The sequence below is a fragment of the Quercus robur genome, chromosome 6 (genome assembly GCF_932294415.1).
Source record: "Quercus robur chromosome 6, dhQueRobu3.1, whole genome shotgun sequence".
Lineage (NCBI taxonomy): Eukaryota > Viridiplantae > Streptophyta > Magnoliopsida > Fagales > Fagaceae > Quercus > Quercus robur.
Genome location: NC_065539.1, coordinates 7,379,121 through 7,398,623, shown reverse-complemented (window position 1 = coordinate 7,398,623; position 19,503 = coordinate 7,379,121). Strand labels below are relative to the sequence as shown.

General features: G+C 42.4%; 2 protein-coding genes across 4 annotated transcripts; one reads left to right on the top strand and one right to left on the bottom strand.

Annotated features, from left to right (window-relative positions):
• The first annotated feature begins 100 nt into the window (after positions 1-100).
• Positions 101-4,321, top strand: LOC126732537 (AP-3 complex subunit sigma). 3 transcript variants are annotated; one of them, XM_050435454.1, is made up of 7 exons: positions 101-303; positions 384-451; positions 699-747; positions 847-943; positions 2,424-2,494; positions 3,787-3,878; positions 3,966-4,321. In XM_050435454.1, the coding sequence occupies exons 1-7, from the start codon at positions 235-237 to the stop codon at positions 4,030-4,032; spliced, it is 513 nt and encodes a 170-aa protein (XP_050291411.1). In that variant the 5' UTR covers positions 101-234; the 3' UTR covers positions 4,033-4,321. The 3 variants fall into 3 exon arrangements, with proteins under 3 accessions (XP_050291411.1, XP_050291410.1, XP_050291412.1); XM_050435453.1 differs by having other exon boundaries at positions 696-747; XM_050435455.1 differs by having other exon boundaries at positions 118-303; positions 409-451; positions 686-747.
• Positions 4,322-12,850: 8,529 nt separating this feature from the next.
• On the bottom strand, positions 12,851-13,954 carry LOC126689803 (uncharacterized). Its single transcript, XM_050384983.1, has one exon. The coding sequence runs from the start codon at positions 13,952-13,954 to the stop codon at positions 12,851-12,853; it is 1,104 nt and encodes a 367-aa protein (XP_050240940.1).
• Between the last annotated feature and the right edge of the window lie 5,549 nt (positions 13,955-19,503).

The following is a 19,503-nucleotide window of genomic DNA, read 5'->3' as shown; positions in this document are numbered from 1 at the left end:
AGGGCTTGTTTGGCGCAGCTTTTATATCATATTATCCGTCCAGGTTTATACAAAACGACACCGTCTTTTTTTTACATTTTTTGTTTTTTTTTTTTTATATGTCTATGTGGTAAGCAACGGCATACCGTTTAGACAGTAAATGGCTAGTCGTTAACTACAAAATATAAAAGGATGGATTAGTTAAGAGTAAGACCTTGAAATAGTGGTTGCGTTTTTGGGAAGAGAGGGCAAAAGATGATACGATCGGTGATGGTAATGAACACTCAGGGCAAGCCTCGCCTTGCCAAATTCTACGATTTCCAGGTTTCTCACTCTCAATTTTTAACTTCACCATTTCCAATTTGGGAAGATCGTCAAGTTATAATTCCGCTATAAATAATCAGATTGAGTTTCATTCTTTGATTTCAGACTGTCGAGAAGCAACAGGAGCTTATCCGCAGCGTTTTTGGAGGTTCTCTCTCTCTCTCTCTCTCTCTCTCTCTCACACACACACACAACATTTTTGCGATTAATAATCGAATTGCTGCGTTAAACGGCGTCGGATCTCGGTATAACATTATGTTTTGGTCGGACCGAACAGTTATAACTAATTTTTAATTTAATTTGTTTGGTATAATCGGCCATTTCGAGCGAGTTTCTAGGGTTTCATTTTTTATTTCACTCTTAAATGTTGATTGTGATACAGTCTTATGCAGTAGAGCTGAGAATGTAAGCAATTTCTTAGATGCCGCGTCTATTTTTGGTCCGGTAATTTTTTAATATTCACTTCTCTTTTGGGTTCTTAATTACAATATTTCATAGTAAAACTCTGTAATTTTAGCTTTTTATTTAATTTTATTTCTACAGGATAGCAGCCTTGTATACAAGCACTATGCAACACTTTACTTCGTTTTAGTTTTTGATAGTTCTGAAAATGAGCTGGCCATGCTCGACTTGATACAAGGTAACTTTTTTTTTTTTTTTTTTTTTTTGGAATTATTCACTCTCCATTGACTATTATGCGTTGGCGATACTATCTGTGTCAATAGAATGTTAATGTAGAACATATAAAATGTTTGAGAAGCAAAGTAGTGGCGAATGAATGTTGCAAATTTATCACGAATCAGTTATTGCGAAAATAGACTTTAGGACCGTCTGTCCGTCTGTTAGAGAGTTATAAGTATTGCTGAAGCATGTGAGGTAGAATAATCAAAATGGTATTAATTATTAAGATGGAAGGTAAATTTTTTTAGCATGTACTATCTAGATAGTGAATCCCGAATATAGTTTCTTTTTACTTAAGTTTATGTAGGCAAAGCTAAATTGTTGATTTGATGCAAGCTTCTCCAATTGATAATGCTAAACCCCATTGAGATTTTTTTTTTCTTCATATAAGCATGTGAAAGTATTTAATTTGTCCCCAATTTATTCAAGAAAGTATTTGTCCATGGTTATCTAGCGCTAATTATGTAGGATTCACTCAATAGCTCAGTGGTGTGCAGTCAGCGGTTGACTCAATTGGCTTAGGTCTGAATCCTACTTGGGGAGATTATTCATTCCAAATTAATATATATATATATATATATATATTTTTACGTGAACCAGTTCCCTGTGTTTTTTATTTATTTTTTCTAGAATGGGTTTGAAATTTTATGTTTTAGGGAAAGCATATGCTCAACACATACATTGTCAGCAGAAAATAAGGATTTGGGTCTTTGTCTAATCCCTTAATGTCTCTGATTTAAACTTCCATGGTTATTATTCTACTTGGGAATACTAGCCATGGTTAGAAGAGTTTTTTTTTTTTTTTTTTTTTTTAGAATACTTAGTATTTTTAACACACACACACACACACACATGGGGAGAGGGGAGAAGGTTTTTTTAAAGAAACTTACAGTAATGTATATCCAAAAGGGCCTAACCATGGTTAGAAGAGTGATTTCATTGATTGAGCTATAGTATAGTTTCTGTAGTGAGATTTCCTTTTGATTAGATTGGACAGTCCTTCATTTTCCCAAGTGAATTTCTTTGTATAGCAATTAGAAGCAATTGAAAATTTCACCTTAATTACATTAAAAGGTTAAGCAATTTGGAGGATGCTTTGGTATACTCTTGTATGAATTTGATTATGATGGAATCAATATTCATCCTTGTAAGCTTGCCTAATTTTTTAGCTATTCTGTAACTTCAGTTAAGATTTACTGCTCTTTAAGGCTTATCACCTTGAAGGTGTGTTATGTCATAATATGTATGTGATCCATATTGAAGTTTATCATAGTTTATGCCAATAGACTTCTTTGTTATGTATGTCACTATATATTGAATAAGCTGAATGTGACAGTGAGTAGCCTATTTATTAGTGTAAAACTCATACTTGTCTCTTGAATTGTTGCTTTTTTCGTATGATTGGATTATATGCTTACTTATGCCTTAATGCTGTACAGTGTTTGTGGAAACGCTGGACAAATGCTTTAAAAATGTATGTGAGCTTGACATTGTGTTCAACTATAGCAAGGTTTGTATCCCTTTAAAGTATTTGAAATAAATGTTTCTATCTCAGTTCTTCTGAAATATGAAATTGTAGAAACAACTGCTATGCACATTTTCTGTACTATGAACTTGACAAACAACATCTTATCCGTCAGCTTCGGACTATGCTCACTAGAAGATTGGATATTTAATTTAATCACTCTGCTTCTAAGGATGCAGTTGGGAAAATTGTCATTGGATATTATATTTTGGGGAAAGTCCAAAAAGAGGAAACCCAGAGTTTACCCCCTCATGAAAAATTACACCGTGACCTTTGAATTTTGGCTTTTTTTTTGATAAGTAATAAAATGATTTTTTCCATATTAAGGATCCGTTTGGGATCCGCTTATTTTGCTGAAATTGAAATTTTTTTGTTGAAAGTACTGTAAATAAAGATAAAAGTTAATTAAAATAGTACAGCGGGACTTGTAAATAGTACCAAAAAGTGCAGTGAGATCCATGAATAATAGCAAAAATAAGTTGAATAGTAAAATAAATTGGCAAAAATAATCTTTGCCAAATGGACACTAAATCGTAGAGTTCATAAACCCTGATAATCTAACACTTCCTTCATGTATGTTAAAAACCACTAACGAAGCAACCTATCTTATGGGAGTAAAATTTTTATTGGAGTCTTTTTTCCCAAAATGGCGCTGATTTGCTAGGTGGTTGACTTCTTCTCCACATTTGAGAGAGAAAGTTTGAGAGAGTGAGGAGGTGCAGAGCACAATAGAGGGAGGGCCAGCATCAATAGAGAGAGAAAAACTTTAAATATAAATAAGGAGTGAAAATGATATATAAGAAAAGAAGGGATTGAAGTAATGAGTCTCGAAACAGGTATTCCATTAGTGATCTTTAACAGATATAGACAGAATATTTAGATTGTCATGACTTATAAAGTCTGGAGTTTAAATTGTCAAGGTTTAATTTGTCATTAGGGGCAAACTTTAGGTTTTTTTGAGCTCTAATACTATTTAATGTTTGCTCAGACCATGTTTAAGTCAATCATTTCCTTTCCACATTGACTCAACCAGTTGTTTTCTTGTGGTTCCCATTTGAACTTCCAGTGCCAATGTTTAATTCTTATGATTTATATCATTAGGCATTAGCTTTAAAGCATTTGCTACTCAAAAATTAAATTAAACTGAGTTAGATTCTGATTGTTATAATGAATTCAATCAATTGCTTTTATTTGTTAGTCGTATGTTTCCCAAGAAAAAATTCGTGCAAAATCTCCATTGGAATAGGCTTCAGTTGTTTTTCTTGTGTTTTTATCAGATACATACTATTTTAGATGAAATGATTTTTGGAGGCCAAGTGCTGGAAACAAGTTCTACAGAACTCGTGAAGGCTGTTGAAGAAATATCAAGGTGCCCTGTGTGTGTGTGTGTGTGTGTGTTTGTGAGGGGGATGTTTGTGTGCGTTACTGATAGAAGCTCTGTTTACACATGATGCAGGTTAGAATCTGCCTCCAATTCCATCACCCTTGTCCCCAAGTCTGTTTCTGGCTGGCGGAATCGATAGCATCTGGTTTTTAAATGAGCTATTAAATGATCAACAATATTTCCTGCGAATGTTATCATACATAGCCTCCAAAAGTTTGTTCCTATCTTTCTTGGGCTTTATATTCTTTTTTGGAGGTGAGGGAGGGGTGGTTCATAGTGCATACAATTTCTTGCCATTCCTTGCATTCCCCCAGTTGATCCAGATTGCTCTTTGGATCTGATCTCTTTTAGCATTTGGTTGTTCAAACTTGAAATGTTGTTTGATTAAATATGAAAAAAAGGATACAGATTATTTTTCTGTTTTGCAATTACTGACTGGTTTAGAATATCACATATTTTTAACCTGGCAGCTCATATTTTGTAACTGAAAATACCTTTTATTTTTAGAGAAAATCTAGTTCGTGTGGGTTTGAATTAACTATTTTCTGTTAATTCTCACTTTCATGTACAACTTTTTAAAACTTAACAATTTTTAATTTTAAAGCTACAATTGTACTTGTGCCAGAGTTTAGCAAATAAATTAATCCAAATCACAGACAGTTCTCTTAAAAAAAATAAAAATAAAAATAAAATATCACAAAAACTTAAGCTGTTGTGCTTGATTTTTCCGTTTGACTATAAAACCCATTCGCTTGGGCCCTAATATAGCCTGTCATTATTTGGGTGGACTTTTTATTTCAGGCCTTACAAGTTGAGCCCTCTTATAATTAGGCCCATTATGTTTTCGGGCAGGATGGATTTAGTGTTTAAAAGGCCGGGCTGGGAAAAATCTTGAGAATTATGTGTGGTTCAGTCACAGAATGTATCATACAAGTCGTGGGAAAAATTTGACAATTTGGATTTTTGATTTTTGATAAGTGAAAAATGAAAATAGAATATGAGATTTATAAGTGTTAGTTAGTCTCTAACCATTCTTAAAATAATGTGATTATTTTTTAACAAAATATGGTCATACAATATATTTTAACAAAACCTACTCCAGGTTACCCAATTAACTCAAGAAATACAATCAATCAAAATATGTAATAAGTTGCTCAATTGCACTCATGGAGGATTTGAGCAAGTCCCATTACATTGAAAAGTAGCAAAAGCAAATAAACAAATACCCTTTTAGTGTCTGTTTGGCAAAATTATTTTTGCCAACTGTAGGGGCCTTTTGTGCGTTGGGCTGGGCTGCCTCCTACGGTAATGGGCCCGAATGTTTTCTGAGTAAGGGAGTTGGGGCCGGTCCAATTGTAACTCAACTTGGGTCGGTTTGTGCACAAACTTATACCTTATCTGCCAGGAGTAGGCTTACGGCAAGCAGAACTGTTTCAGATGAGTTACGACAGGTAGATATAATAATAATAACCAAAACAGAGTATTCTGATTATTTAAATAAATGACTATGTAATCCCTACTTATAAAACATAAAGCATGATTACAGTTGTGATAATGTCATTCACAGAGAAAGTAAAGGAGAAAGAAAATAATATGAACTAGTCAAGAATGGGCATAAATCAAGTTTTAAATTTGGTATGCTGAAGCAAAACCAAAGAGGGGAGAACGCCTCTTCTTAATGCAAATAATCTCCCAGGAAAAGATTCTGCTGTGGGGATTAATGGCTTTGAGGGAGTCGGACCTGAATGGTTATTGCCCAAAAAAGAACCCTTGTTACGTTTTGAAAGAGAGCAGGATTTGAAGGGGGAGAGAGGGAAACCGACCTACTGGTGCATGCCCACTGTATTACCTATTTTTTCATTAATTTCCTCTCTTTTCTTCTCTGTTTTCTTTCTTATCTTTTTTTCTTAATTTTTTACTCTGTTTTTCCTTTTACTCCGTGAATGCCCTATTTTTCGGTCCCTTTTTCAGGGCACGGCAAGGGCCCTTTTATAGTGCCTGCCGTGACCAATGTTTTACCACTTTGCCCCTTAACCGCCTTTGTCTGGTCTGGGCGTACTTGCCGACCACCAAGTCTGTGTTACATTCACCCTTACCAGACAAAGGCAGGTTTGTTTCGTTCCTCAGTCTATCGTAGCACTTCTTTCCTGCCACGGTATAAATGCTCTCTCTCTCTACTCTCAAGGCATGCACCCAATGGTTCCCCCTCAAACTTGCTTCTTTTGGGTGGTCTGTCATCCCAGTAGGACGTACCTCCCAAAAGGGGTTGGGCAGGAGCCGCAAAATAGATCTTTTCCCCTCTGCCCACCACCAAACCATACCCCCTTTACCTCTTACCTCTGGCCCATGGCCCCACCATATCCTATATTGGCTGGGTACAGGCTGGTGGTGCCTAGGCCTTGCGCATGCTCTCCTTTCAGATATGTCCAAGAGTTTGCCTGCTGCTTATGCGTTTGCCGTGATCTGGAGACTCTCCGTCTGTATTTTCTAACCTTTCATGTGGGCTTTTCTTTGGTTTCCCGCTCCATTTAAGAGCTGGGCTTTGTCTGATGATGGACCTTTCATTTCTTTGGTCCACTCTTGATTTTCTTTATTTCTTGCAACGTTGAACTGTTATTCCTGTCGTAATAACTTAATCCTACTGGACCTCTTTTGGGCCAGCCGTTTATTCATTTTCTCAGTGGCCTGTTATGGGCACTGTTTTGCTTTTACTTATGGGCTCTCATGTCCCTTTGGGCATCCATGACCCGATCGCTCTCTTTGGGCTTCCTTGGCCTGTTTGCTTAATTGTACACTCCCATGGGTTTTTTTAGTAACTTCATTGGGCTTCCCCGACCCAATAACCTTATTCTCATCCTTGGGGTTCATGGGCCTGCCATAAACCCCTTACTCTCTTAGTTTGCATTGCCTTAGGCCTGCGGTGGCCTTTTCTCGCTTTTCTACCTCATACACTACCCGTGGGATGCTATTTCTTTCTTTCCTGGCTTCTTTGAGTCTGCTTACCTCTTCAAGACCCATTTGTTTATTTGTTGGGCCTGTGATCCATTATTCCTGCCGCTTGGGCCTAATAGTTTTTTGCTATCTATTTTGTCAATTCTTTGTTGTCCTTATTATTGGGTTTTCTTTCTGTCTGCCTGGGCTTTCACAAATGGCCCTCAAAATTTAGCCCCCTGAACATATGAAACGTTCTTGCGATTCATACGTGAATGAAAAGACGTTTCTGCCCTTCTCTCATCTTTTTTCTTCTTCTCTTTTTCGCGGGTCTTTTTTAAGCTGTGGACCCCTTCTTATACATATATATATATATATATATATTATATGTATGTTTTCCTTCCTATTGCGAACAGGGTTGTCTCTTTGAATTTTCCAGTTGGCAGTTATTTTCAAAACAGAGCCGCCGCTTCATTAATTTCATCCCATTCTGATGGCTGACCCGTCACCTTCTTTTGTGCTGTTATTAATGACTTGGGTATTTAAGGAAGAATCCTTCTGCACTTTAAACACACACTCTTTCTTTTTCCAGAACATACACTCTTCGTCTCTTACTCTTCTTTTTCTTTTCAAACACCCATACCCATTTTCTCCGACTAAGCCTCTTCACCATGTCGCCGGTGAAAAGCCAAGGCTCTTCCCGCCGCAAAGGGAAAGCGATTGCTTCCGATTCTCCCGCCATTCCTGATGTGGGCGAGGAGATGGAACGTTTCGATTCGGAGCAGTTCGCTGAGGAAGAGACGCAGCGCGACCCCAACAGTGAATGCGTTCCTTTAATCGACCCGTGGTATGAAGTCAATCCCAACTTCCCAAAAGTTCCTGGTGACTATGTACCACCGCCGCCGGGCCGTGTATTGATTGCCCTTGTCTGTCCCAACTTCCCAAAAGTTCTTGGGCTCCTTTAGCATCTTCGATCCCTGATCTGTCCATTCGCCAAGGTACCTCGCTTCCTGTACCCCTTCATTTTGAATTTGGGTCTGGCACAGCCTCGAGTTGGAAGGAATGGGTTGATAGTGAGCTTTCTGATACGGGCTTTATGGGTTTGTTGCAACGAGCCGGCATCTTGAAGGCTATAGTCTCATCTTGCTGCTTGTTGAATTTCTGGGACCTCTATAACCTCCGTCATTTGGTCCGGCGATGGTGTACCACCACCCATACCTTCTTTTTCTCGTGCGGCGAACTCATTGTGACCCTTGAAGATGTGGCTAACCAATTGCTCCTGCCCATTCTTGGCGATGCCGATCCTGCCGCCCTAGAGCTTTCTTCGGAGGAAGAGGCCATTGAGGCTGAATTGAGGAAAATGATGGCCGGAAACGCCAAGTTGTCATACTGGGTGAGTTCTTTCTCTAAGTTCTCCGTTGCTGCCCGCCGTGCGGCTTTTATTGCATTTTGGCTTTGCAAGTTTGTTTTTGGGTCCCACCCCCACTACGCCATAAAACCTTTGTACTTTCGTTTGGCTATCAAAATATCTGCTGGGGTGAGCCTGCTGCTGGCCCCTATGTTCCTGGGGCACTTCTATGTTCAATTAGATATTCTCCGTAGTGATGAGAGTCAGGCTGGGTCCTGCCACATTGTTACCTCTTCCGTTCACTGTACCATACTTTAGCAGCTGTTGTTTGAGCGTTGTGCTCAGTACTTGACAAAGTGTAGACCTGCTCGGTTTGCCAGAGAGAAGCACCAGACATGTCCGAGAGTGATTATTGACTTTTGTGGCAGGTTTGAATTCGATTTTCCGCTTGCTTTTCGTTGGTCTGGTTTGAAGCCGATTGGCTATTCTGTGGTTGAATCTTTTGATGAGGGCGTCGGTTTTTCTTGGAGAGCCTATAGAAACTTGAGTGCAGATTACACTTGTGTGGATTCTGCCATGGGTTCATTTGTTGACACCATTGGGGCCACTACCCTATTGGTTAGCTTTGATGAAACTGGGATCACCTATCTTGCTGCTACCAATGCCGAATGGTTGCCTTACCTAACCGATGAAGGCATTAGGTTTGTTCACTATCCTGCCAACCGGGTGAGAAGGCAATTTGGGTTGGATCAAGACATCCCCGATGACATTTCTTTCCTCATGGAATCTCCTACTTCAGTCCGTCCTTTCCTGCGGCACACTGCCTTCGAGTTTTGGAGGCAGCGTTTCAACGCCGTTATAGTTCCCGGTTCACTAAGGGAGGGTGTCTGTACTTTTCCCATGCTCGGTTATTGGCACGCAGTGATGGCTACATTTGTGGATGAGCTAGCAGATAGCCGTGACTTCTCCCTTATTCCTCCTGATGGGCTAGGTATGGTTGTCTCAGTTAACCTTCGCCTGCTGCTTCCTTCTAAGTCTGTTTTGGCGTATGCTAGAAAACAAAGCCGGTCAACCATCTTTGAGTGGGACGCAGAGAAGAAAGGATGGTATTGGCACGCTGGCGATTATCCCCCTGGCTGGGAGAAAAAAGTTAAAGTAATAAACATCTCTATACCGAGCAAGAAAGCTCCTGCCAAACCTAAGTCCGCCGGCAAAACCAAGCCTGCCACACCACTACCTCCTGCAGGTGCTCCTTTGGCTAGCAGAACTCGTGGTAGCAAAAGGAAAACTACTCCTCATCCCGTATTTGCCGCTGAACGGAGGGTAAGTTATTTCTCCCATTTTTTCTTCTTTGACAAAACTTCTTAACTTTCTTGTGGCTAACTCGCTAATTTCCTCTGCTTCTTTCCTTTTAGTCCAAGCATAAGGAAGACTCGTCGATTACCCGCCCCATTTTGCTTGATGAGCCTAAATCTGAGGTGAGTCCCTTTTCTTCACTTCTCTCCTCTTCTTTTTTTTTTTTTTTTTTTTTTTTTTTTTTTTTTTTTTTTTTTTTTTTTTTTTTTTTCTTTTTCGCACGCCTCTGCCACAGGTCTTTTCTTTTTTTTTTTGCTTAACAATATTTTTTTTTTTAGGAGGAGCCTGAGCCTCTATCCATATATCGCCCCACTGCCGAGGAGATTTCTGCCTCCATGGGTGTGCCCATGGAAGGCTTTTTTAATGGGGTCGATGCAGTATTCGCAACGCCCGCTTCTTCTACTGCTGCACATAAGGCTCCTGCCAAAACTCCCACCCCTTCCGTCGAGCCGGTACCTAGAGAGGGTACTCATGTCGAAGGGGTTGGTGAGACTACACCTTTGCCTGCCGAGAGACCCACTCCTTCAGAGGGAGCCATTCCTCCTGCCACTGTTCAAACCAAGATCACTTCTTCCGTTTTGCCGCTTGTTATTTCAACTAGTGACCCTTTTGCAGCTATCTCCCAGGCTGCAAAGGGCGGTGCCTCCCTTGTTGTTACTCCTTCCTCCATTCCCGGCTCCGCTACCCGTGGTCCTGATTCAGACTTATCCTCAGAGGGATCCAATGACATTCTTGAGGATCTCGATGATGCGCCCGTCCTGAAGAAGAGGATTTCCGATTTCGATGAGGTGGGGAGTGCTTCACCCGAGCCTGACTTCATGGGTATGTATATTTTTCCTCCCTTTTTTTTTTTTTTTTTTTTTGGTTGTTGTATTTGCGTCTCATTTGCATACTTATCTCCCCGCTTGCAGAGACTTCTGAGGGGCTAGAAATTGCAGCAAGCGTGGGAATGACTGCTCCTGCCACACCTGTAGCGCCTATTCCTGCCGCACCTTCAGCACCTGTTTTAGCCGTACCTACTACTCCTGCTTCTGCTGTGCCTACAGTACTTGTTTCTGCTACACCCGTAGCCCCCATTCCTGGTAACTTTGGCAAGTTTCCTTTTATTTTTTATTTCATCCTTTTTTTTTTTTTGTAAGTCTTTTCTTCCCGTGCCATGGCTTCTCATTTTGCCTTGTGTTTCCTTTTTTTTTTTTTTTTTATAGGTCCGCTTCCTACTATCCCTTCTCAGTTTGAGGCGGGTAGTAGTTCTACTGTTGTCCTGGATGATGTTGTGACCTTTCTTGCCCGCTTTGACCAGCCGAAGGTTAACGACCTTGGTCCGGCAGACTTTTGGGTTTCTGGTCCTCCTTACATAGACTTTTATGGCTTCTGAGTCCCTGAGGACTGCGTTTCTCACTTGGTGATGATCTACAGCTGTCATGGCAACTTTATGCAGGAGTTTTGTCTTGGCCGTTTTGCTAGGGAGCATTTCTTGCAGATGTTGGGGTGCGTGTTGAACGATATTGAGCATAACTTCATCGACTCTATTTCTGCCGAGAGAATCCTGTAGTGGAGGGCTGTGATTCAAGAACTCATCAGTGTGGGCTTCGTTGTGGAGTTTGTTCTTGATCATCTTCGTGAGATTGCCCGAGCCCTTTTTATAAGGAGAGTTCAGCCAGCCGTTGATGCCATAGATGCCCGTATCGAGCTTTTGAAGAAAGAAGTGGCGGATTTGGAGGGTCGTCGTGAGCGCCTTCTTTCCGGCGTTAGTGGGCCTAGTCGTTTTAGAGATCAGAGTCTCATTTCCGGACTTCATTGATGATGGCACGGTTCCCTTTCCTTTTTTCTGCTTCTCTATTTTTGTTTTGTCACACAGAACACTTATATGTTTCCTACAGTAGTTATTTGGCGTGTGTTTGCCACAGTTTGGATTTGTAATGATGCTACACTTTGCTACTTTTTCTTTACTATTGCTATGACATGATGCTAATACTTCATACTTTTTCATTGCATACTCATGAAAGCACGTTACAATTTCTTCTGCGACGTAGTCACTTGGAGGAATAAAAAGAAAAAGTGAAGGAAACATAAACAAAAAAAACTAAAGAAAGGGACAACCACATAACTTTCTCCTCTAAGCAAAATAACGCTTCAGCCATTTTCCGTTGATGGGGTCCATTAAGTCCCTGCCATCCATTTGAGTTAGGTGATAATACCCACTTTGGTGCGCTTCCCTTATCACAAGGGGTCCCTCCCACTTTGGTGCAAACTTGGATGGTCCTGCCAGGTCTGGCCTGACATAGTCTGCCACTTTTAACACTAGTTGTCCTTCCACAAACACTCTTTCCTTGGTCATCTTGCCGTAGGCTTCAGTCATCTTCTGCCTGTATCTTCAGCTGTGTTCCTAGGCTTCTTCCCTCTTTTCATCAAGCTCTTCTAGGTCCTCAAACCTTTCTGCAGCGAAGACTTCTCCCTCTTTTTCTTTTTCTCGCGTCTGCATGACCCTTAGGGACGGTGTCATTATTTCTGCCGGATTCACTACTTCAGTTTCATAGACTAAGGAAAAGGGTGAAAAGTCTGTGACTGACTTTGGTGATTTTTTGTAAGTCCAGAGAGCATCCGGCAGGTGCATTGCCCATCCTCCCGTATACTCTTGGCTCATTTTGCTGATGATCTTTATGAGAATTTTGTTTGTTGCCTCTGCCTGCCCATTCCTTTGAGGGTAATAAGGTGATGACCTGTGGTGCTTGACTTGGTAGAACTCTAGCATTCTCCTTACATCACTGTTGACAAATGGTGTGCCGTTGTCATTGATGATCCTGTGGGGCACCCCAAACCTCACAATTATATTTTCTTTGATGAAGTTTGCCACTGCTCCCCCTGTGGCTTTGCGAAGTGGCACTGCTTCTGCCCACTTAGTAAAATATTCTGTAGCCACTAATATCCATATGTATCCACGTGATGGTGGGTTGACTGGTCCTACCAAATCTAGCCCCCAAGTGTGGAAGGGTTATGGGGTGACCATGCTGTGCAAGCCTTGTGGATGGGTATGAATCAAGTTAGCTTGTACTTGACAACTGTGACACTTTTTTACAAATTCTGCCGCATCTTTCTTCATGGTTGGCCAGTAGTAGCCCATCTGCAGTAGGCATCTGTAAAGATTTTTCTTCCCCTGATGTTCACCATATTCCCCTGAATGTACTTCTTTTATCATTTCTTTTACCTCTTCAGGGCCCAAACACCTCAAAGGGTCTCCATCATATCCTTTTTTGAAAAGGATCATGTTATGCAAGAAGTAACGTGTTGCCAACCTCTTAAGCTTGTATCTTTCACTGTGCCTTTACGGCAGGATGCCTTCTGTTAGGTACTGCATGAAAGGGCTTCTCCAATCCTCGTTGATAAACACAACGTAACTTTTCTCCCTGTCTGCCGCAAGCTGGCAGGTCCCACACTGGGTTTGGACTTGATCTGCGTCTTTACCCATGCTTGGCCAATAGAAGCCTGCTCTCTGAAGTCTGCGGTAAAGACTGACTTCTCCGCAAGACTCGCAAGTCTTGTCGTGTATTTCTTTCAATTTTCTCTGGACTTCTTCCTGCCCCACACATCTGGATAAGACTCCACCTAGCATCCTACGGTACAACTCTTCTTTTACCAAGGCATAGTCTTTTAATATCTTCAATTCTGCTACATCGTCTCCTTTCACCAAGGTTTCTTTTATGGGGATTCGCCAATCCCCTTCGCCTTGTTCCTCCTGGAACTTTTCCTTCAATACCTCAATGATGGATTCTTCCCTCTTGCTGACTTTTATATTAGTGCTATTCCCTTTGAAGATTATTTGTGAACTCAGTGCAGCTAACGCGTCCGTAAAACGATTTTCGTTTCTTGGAGCATGTTCTATTTCAAAGGTTGAGAATTTTTCTTCCATTCTCTGGGCCATTGCTCTGTACGGGGCTAGGCTGGGCTCCTTTAAGGAAAAGCTTTCTTTGGCTTGGCAGACAACCAAGTTCGAATCTCCCAGTACTTTCAAATGTTTGACTCCCATTTCGAGCGCCGTGGCAAGCCCAGTTAGATAGGCCTCGTACTCCGCCATGTTGTTTGAACAGGGGAATTCCAACTTAAATGACAGCGCCACTGCCTTGTCTTTTTCATGATACAGAACTACTCCCACCCCTCCGGAATGGGTAGTAGAAGACTCATTGAATTTCATTACCCATTGTTCCCTGACTTCTTTTGCCATAGCTACTTCCCCTGGAACTTCATCATCTAGTGGGAATTCTTCATCTCCTGGAAACTGCGCCAATAAATCTGCTATAGCTTGACTTTTCACTGCCCTAAGAGTCCCCATTCTAAAGTCGTATTGTGATAACTGTAGCAACCATTGGGATATCCTGCCGGAGAGGATCGGCTGTTGTAACAGAGCTTTAATGGCATGGGACTTAGTCATCAGCCATACTTTGTAGGCCAAGAAATAGTGATGCAACCTATGCGAAGCGTATACAATGGCTAGGCATGCTCTTTCTGCCCTTGGGTAACGAGTTTCTGCATCTTTTAAGGCGCGACTGATGTAGTATATTGGCTACTCGATACCACCTCCATCTTCCTGAGCAATTAGTGCGCCGATGGCGTACGAGTTGATGGCCAGATAGAGTAGCAGTGGTCTTTTATGAACAGGGGCCTGCACTGTGGGGAGGTTCATCATTATCTGTTGTAGCCTTTTGAAGGCTGTCTGCTGCGCTTCCCCCCATTCAAAACTTTGCCCCTTCTTAAGCAACTTGGTGAAGGCAGAGGTGATTGATGCTAACCCAGGGATGAATCTTTGGATATATGAGACTTTTTCTAAGAAGCTCTTCAATTCTTTTACTATGGCCGGAGGTCTCATAGTTGCTATGGCCGTGGCTTTGGCCGGATCCACGTCTATGCCTCTGCTGTGAATCAGGAAACCCAAAAATTTCCCAGAGGACACTCCGAATGCGCACTTGAGGGGATTCATTCTTAACTTAAAAGCTCTGCATCTTTCGAATACTCTTTTTAACACACGAAAGTGTTCTTCTTTCTTCCTTGACTTAACCACTATGTCATCCACATAGTCTTCTAACTCCTGGTGCATCATGTCGTGAAATATGACCGTCATTGCTTGTTGATAAGTTGCACTTGCATTTTTTAACCCGAAGGGCATCACATTATAGTAGAAATTGCCCATGGGTGTTCTGAAAGCAGTTTTCTCTGCATCCTTTGGCGCCATCTTGATTTGATTGTACCCGTTGAAACCGTCCATGAATGAGAACATGGTGCTTCCTGCCGCGGAATCTATTTGTAAATCCATGTTCGGCAATGGGAATTCGTCCTTTGGACAAGCTTTGTTGAGATTTCTGAAATCTATACAACATCTTATCTGGCCGTTCTTCTTCTTCACCGGTACTATGTTGGATAGCCAATGAGGATGTTGGATAGGCTTGATGAATCTTGCAGCTAGCAACTTCTGCACTTCTTTGACTATCTGCCCTTCTATTTCTGTGTGAAATATCCTGGCAGGCTGGGCCACCAGCTTGGCCTCTGGGTCCACATTCAATGTATGCGCAACAAGCCCGGGATCAAGCCCTGACATTTCATTGTAATCCCAAGCAAAAACGTCTTTGAATTCTTTCAACAACAGTATGAGTTCTGACTTCTCCTTTTCTGTCAGGCTTGCACTAATTGAGATAGGCTTTGGTTCTCGCGAATCAGACCCTAAGTCAACTTCTTCCAACTCTTCCTCTACCATGACCTGGATGTCCTTTTCTGCCGCAACTGCCTCATCCTTCTCTTCTTCTTTCCCCAAACTTCCTTCAGCAACGCAACACGCCAAACTCTTGTGTTACCTCTTTTGGGTGGGACCCACTTGCATCTCACCCGTGGGCCCCACGCACCTTCATAATTTATACACAATCCTGCCATCAAGGCCTCGGACCCTGATGCATTAAGGTATCTCGTCTGGCTCTGCGGCAGACGCTTCTTTTCTTTTCTTCTTTCGCGCCAGTAGTTCTCTTAAATCGGGTTCTGGGTCATCTTGAACATCTTCCCACCTAGGCACAAAGGTGCCTCGTGGCTTTGAAATCGAATTTTCCCCAGATGGAGCCCACTGGTCATAAAACATGGTTTCCACCAAGTGGGCTTCTGCCTGCTCGAATGGCGAGGGGTTTGCAACTATGCGTATCATCCTGCCATTCAATCTTCCTTTCACACATTGGTGGTAGGTGAATGGGACTAGTCGGTGCTTGTGTAACTAGGGTCTTCCCAAAAGCACATGGTAAGATACTTCTGTTCTGACCACATGGAAACGAGTTAAAGAGGCTATAGGGCCTACTTTCAACCATAACTAAATGTGGCCTGCGGTGTACTCACCTCTTCCACCGAACCACGTTACTTCCATCGGGCATCCTTGGATCTTCTTTCTGAAATTCTTGCGGCTTGTAAGGTGCTTAATGGAATGAGGTTTACGGAAGCACCCGTATCCACCAAGGCCCTCTTGATGGGGATTTGATTTATAGATGTTGCTAAATAGAGAGGCCTCATATGATCTGGGTGCCCCACCTCTATATCCTCACTGCTGAAAGTGATTTCTATTGATTCCTGCAGGAGGGCCCTGTCTTCTGGCATTTCTGCTGACAAGCACTCCACCCCTGCCCCGGAGGCGATGCTTACCAAAGCCTCCGTGGCTATTTTTCTTTCTTTTGCTGTAAGTCCTAACTGGTCAAATAGGTTTTTGAACTTGGCACTCTACTGAAGAGTGGTAATCGCCGCGGCAGGCAGGGCCAAGTTTTCTTCCTCGTCTTCTCCCGGGTCTGCACATATCACCACTACTGCTACACCCTTTCCCTTGTGGTTTGGGAGTGGGTTTCTTCGGACTTCCTGTTGGGTTAGCTCTAATGTGCCTTCTTTAATCTTGCAGTGCACCAGCCTGCGGAGCGTCCAGCATTCTGCGGTGGGATGTTGTACGTAATTGTGTAAGCGGCAGAAGCGAGGATCCCTCCTTTCTTCCTCCGTGGGCTCTCTAGAAACCTGGTTGGGTTTAAAGATCCCGTCCGCTATCCATTTGTCAAGTAGCACATCCAGCTCCTTAGGAGTACATGGTAAGGGTGGGGGCATATCATACTCCCTCCCTTCGGTTTTCCTTCTCTGATTTCCAGTGGACACCGTCATAGCCTGCGGGGCGTTTCTCTTGTTTGAACTGGGTTTTACAGATTGAGCCGTCTTTCTAACTTTCTGTAATAGCTGTGCGAACTGGGAACTCTCCAGATTTTCCAGGACAGCTCTGAACTCCCGAATCATATTGGTCATGCACATTTCTACTAACGTCCTTTCTTCACAGTGGTCGTAGCAATCAAGTGCTATGTCTCTGAACCGTTTGATGTATTCCATCAGATCCTCTCCATTCCTTTGCTTGGTCGCTTACAGAGTTGCGAGCGTTATCGTTTCTTCCCCGTGAAAGTATTTAGTGCAAAATACATCCACCATGTCATCCCAAGTTGGGATTGATCCTGGTTTTAAGCTAATGTACCAGGTGTATGCCCGGTCGCACAGTGACTTTGAAAACTCCCGTAGACATAAGTCCTCGTCTGCTGCGTAAGGGCCAAGGGTGTCAATAAATTTGCTCACGTGCTCTACTGCACTTCCCTTCCTGCCATCGTACTGGGCAAAGGCCCTTAGTTCATACCTCTCGAGGTACGGTTTGCTGAGTACTTTTAGAGGATAAAGAGGTCTTTGTGCGTAAAACCTCTCCTTTGGTGTTTTGACTCTCTCTTACTCCAAGAGAGCCGCTACTTCAGCCATGGTAATGAAATGCTGTTCTGCGTTCCGTGGGACACCTCTTGCCAGTGTCTCTTCTTTGTCTGCCGCATGATCCGGGTCATGCTGGCTGCCGTTCTCTTTTGTTTTGTCTGCCTTCAGTTGACGGATCTTTTCCATCATTTATTGCTGCGAGTGCTGTAATGATTGCAATACTTCGATGAAGGTGTTGACATTGTCCGCGGGGACTCTTGTCTAAGGTTGAGGATTAGCCCTCGTTCTGTTGGCACCTTCTGTTTGGTTAAGTTGCTGTTAGTGAGGCATTGTTGGCCTAGATTCTGCTTGTGAGGGTACGACACTCATATTCCGTGTTGTCCTGGACTTTGGTGGCATTGTTTGCGAGGGGCTCTGTTTTCTTTTCCTTTGCCCCTGTCTGCTTCCCAACTCCCCAGTGGAGTCGCCAATTTAATGTAGGGGCCTTTTGCGCGTTGAGCTGGGCTGCCTCCTGCGGTAATGGACCCGAATGTTTTCTGAGTAAGGAAGTTGGAGCCGGTCCAATTGTAACTCAACTTGGGCCAGTTTGTGCACAAACTTATGCCTTGTCTGTCAGGAGTAGGCTTACGGCAAGCAAAACTGTTTCAGATGAGTTACGGCAGACAGATATAATAATAATAACCAAAACAGAGTATTCTGACTATTTAAATAAATGACTATGTAATCCCTACTTATAAAACATAAAGCATGATTACAGTTGTGATAATGTCATTCACAGAGAAAGTAAAGGAGAAAGAAAATAATATGAACTAGTCAAGAATGGGTATAAATCAAGTTTTAAATTTGGTTTGTTGAAGTAAAGCCAAAGAGGGGAGAACGTCTTTTCTCAATACAAATAATCTCCTAGGAAAAGATCCTGCTGTGGGGATTAATGGCTTTGAGGGAGTCGGACCTGAATGGTTATTGCCCAAAAAAGAACCCTTGTTACGTTTTGAAAGAGAGCAGGATTTGAAGGGGGAGAGAGGAAAACCGACCTACTGGTGCATGCCCACTGTATTACCTCTTTTTTCCTTAATTTCCTCTCTTTTCTTCTCTGTTTTCTTTCCTATCTTTTTTTCTTAATTTTTTACTCTGTTTTTCCTTTTACTCTATGAATGCCCTGTTTTTCGGTCCCTTTTTCAGGGCACGATAAGGGCTCTTTTATAGTGCCTGCCGTGACCAATGTTTTACCACTTTGCCCCTTAACTGCCTTTGTTTAGTTTGGGTGTACTTGCCGACCACCAAGTCTGTGCGACATTCACCCTTGCCAGACAAATGCAGGTTTGTTTCGTTCCTCAGTCTACCGTAGCACTTCTTTCCTGCCACGGTATAAATGCTCTTTCTCTACTCTCAAGGCATGCACCCAACGGTTTCCTCTCAAACTTGCCTCTTTTGGTTGGTTTGTCATCTCAGCAGGACGTACCTCCCAAAAGGGCTTGGGCAGGAGCCGTAAAATAGATCTTTTCCCCTCTCCCCACCACCAAACCATACCCCCTTTACCTCTTACCTCTGGCCCATGGCCCCACCATGTCCTATATTGACTGGGTACAGGCTAGTGGTGCTTGGGCCTTGCGCGTGCTCTCCTTTCAGATATGTCCAAGAGTCTGCATGTTGCTCATGCGTTTGCCGTGATCTGGAGACTCTCCGTCTGTGTTTTCTGACCTTTCATGTGGCCTTTTCTTTGGTTTCCTACTCCATTCAAGAGCTGAGCTTTGTCTGATGATGGGCCTTTCATTTCTTTGGTCTACTCTTGATTTTCTTTATTTCTTGCAACGTTGAACTGTTATTCCTACCGTAATAACTTAATCCTGCTGGACCTCTTTTGGGCCAGCCGTTTATTCCTTTTCTCAGTGGCCTGTTATGGACACTGTTTTGCTTTTACTTATGGGCTCCTATGTCCCTTTGGGCATCCATGGCCCGATCGCTTTCTTTGGGATTCCTTGGCCTGTTTGCTTAATTCTACACTCCTATGGGCTTTTTACTAACTTCATTGGGCTTCCCCAGCCCAATAACCTTATTCTCATTCTTGGGGTTCATGGGCCGGCCATAAACCCCTTACTCTTTTAGTTTGCATTATCTTGGGCCTGCGGCAGCCCTTTCTCGCTTTTCTATCTCATATACTGCCCATGGGATACTATTTCTTTCTTTCCTGGCTTCTTTGAGCCCGCTTACCTCTTCAAAACCCATTTATTTATT

Excerpts from the sequence above, each read along its gene's own strand:
- LOC126732537 (XM_050435453.1), top strand. The coding sequence starts at position 235 with ATGATACGATCGGTGATGGTAATGAACACTCAGGGCAAGCCTCGCCTT. Across the intron at positions 304-383 it reads CCAAATTCTACGATTTCCAG|ATTGAGTTTCATTCTTTGAT; the intron begins GTTTCTCACTCT and ends ATAAATAATCAG. Across the intron at positions 452-695 it reads TATCCGCAGCGTTTTTGGAG|TAGAGCTGAGAATGTAAGCA; the intron begins GTTCTCTCTCTC and ends AGTCTTATGCAG.
- LOC126689803 (XM_050384983.1), bottom strand. The coding sequence starts at position 13,954 with ATGACTAAGTCCCATGCCATTAAAGCTCTGTTACAACAGCCGATCCTC.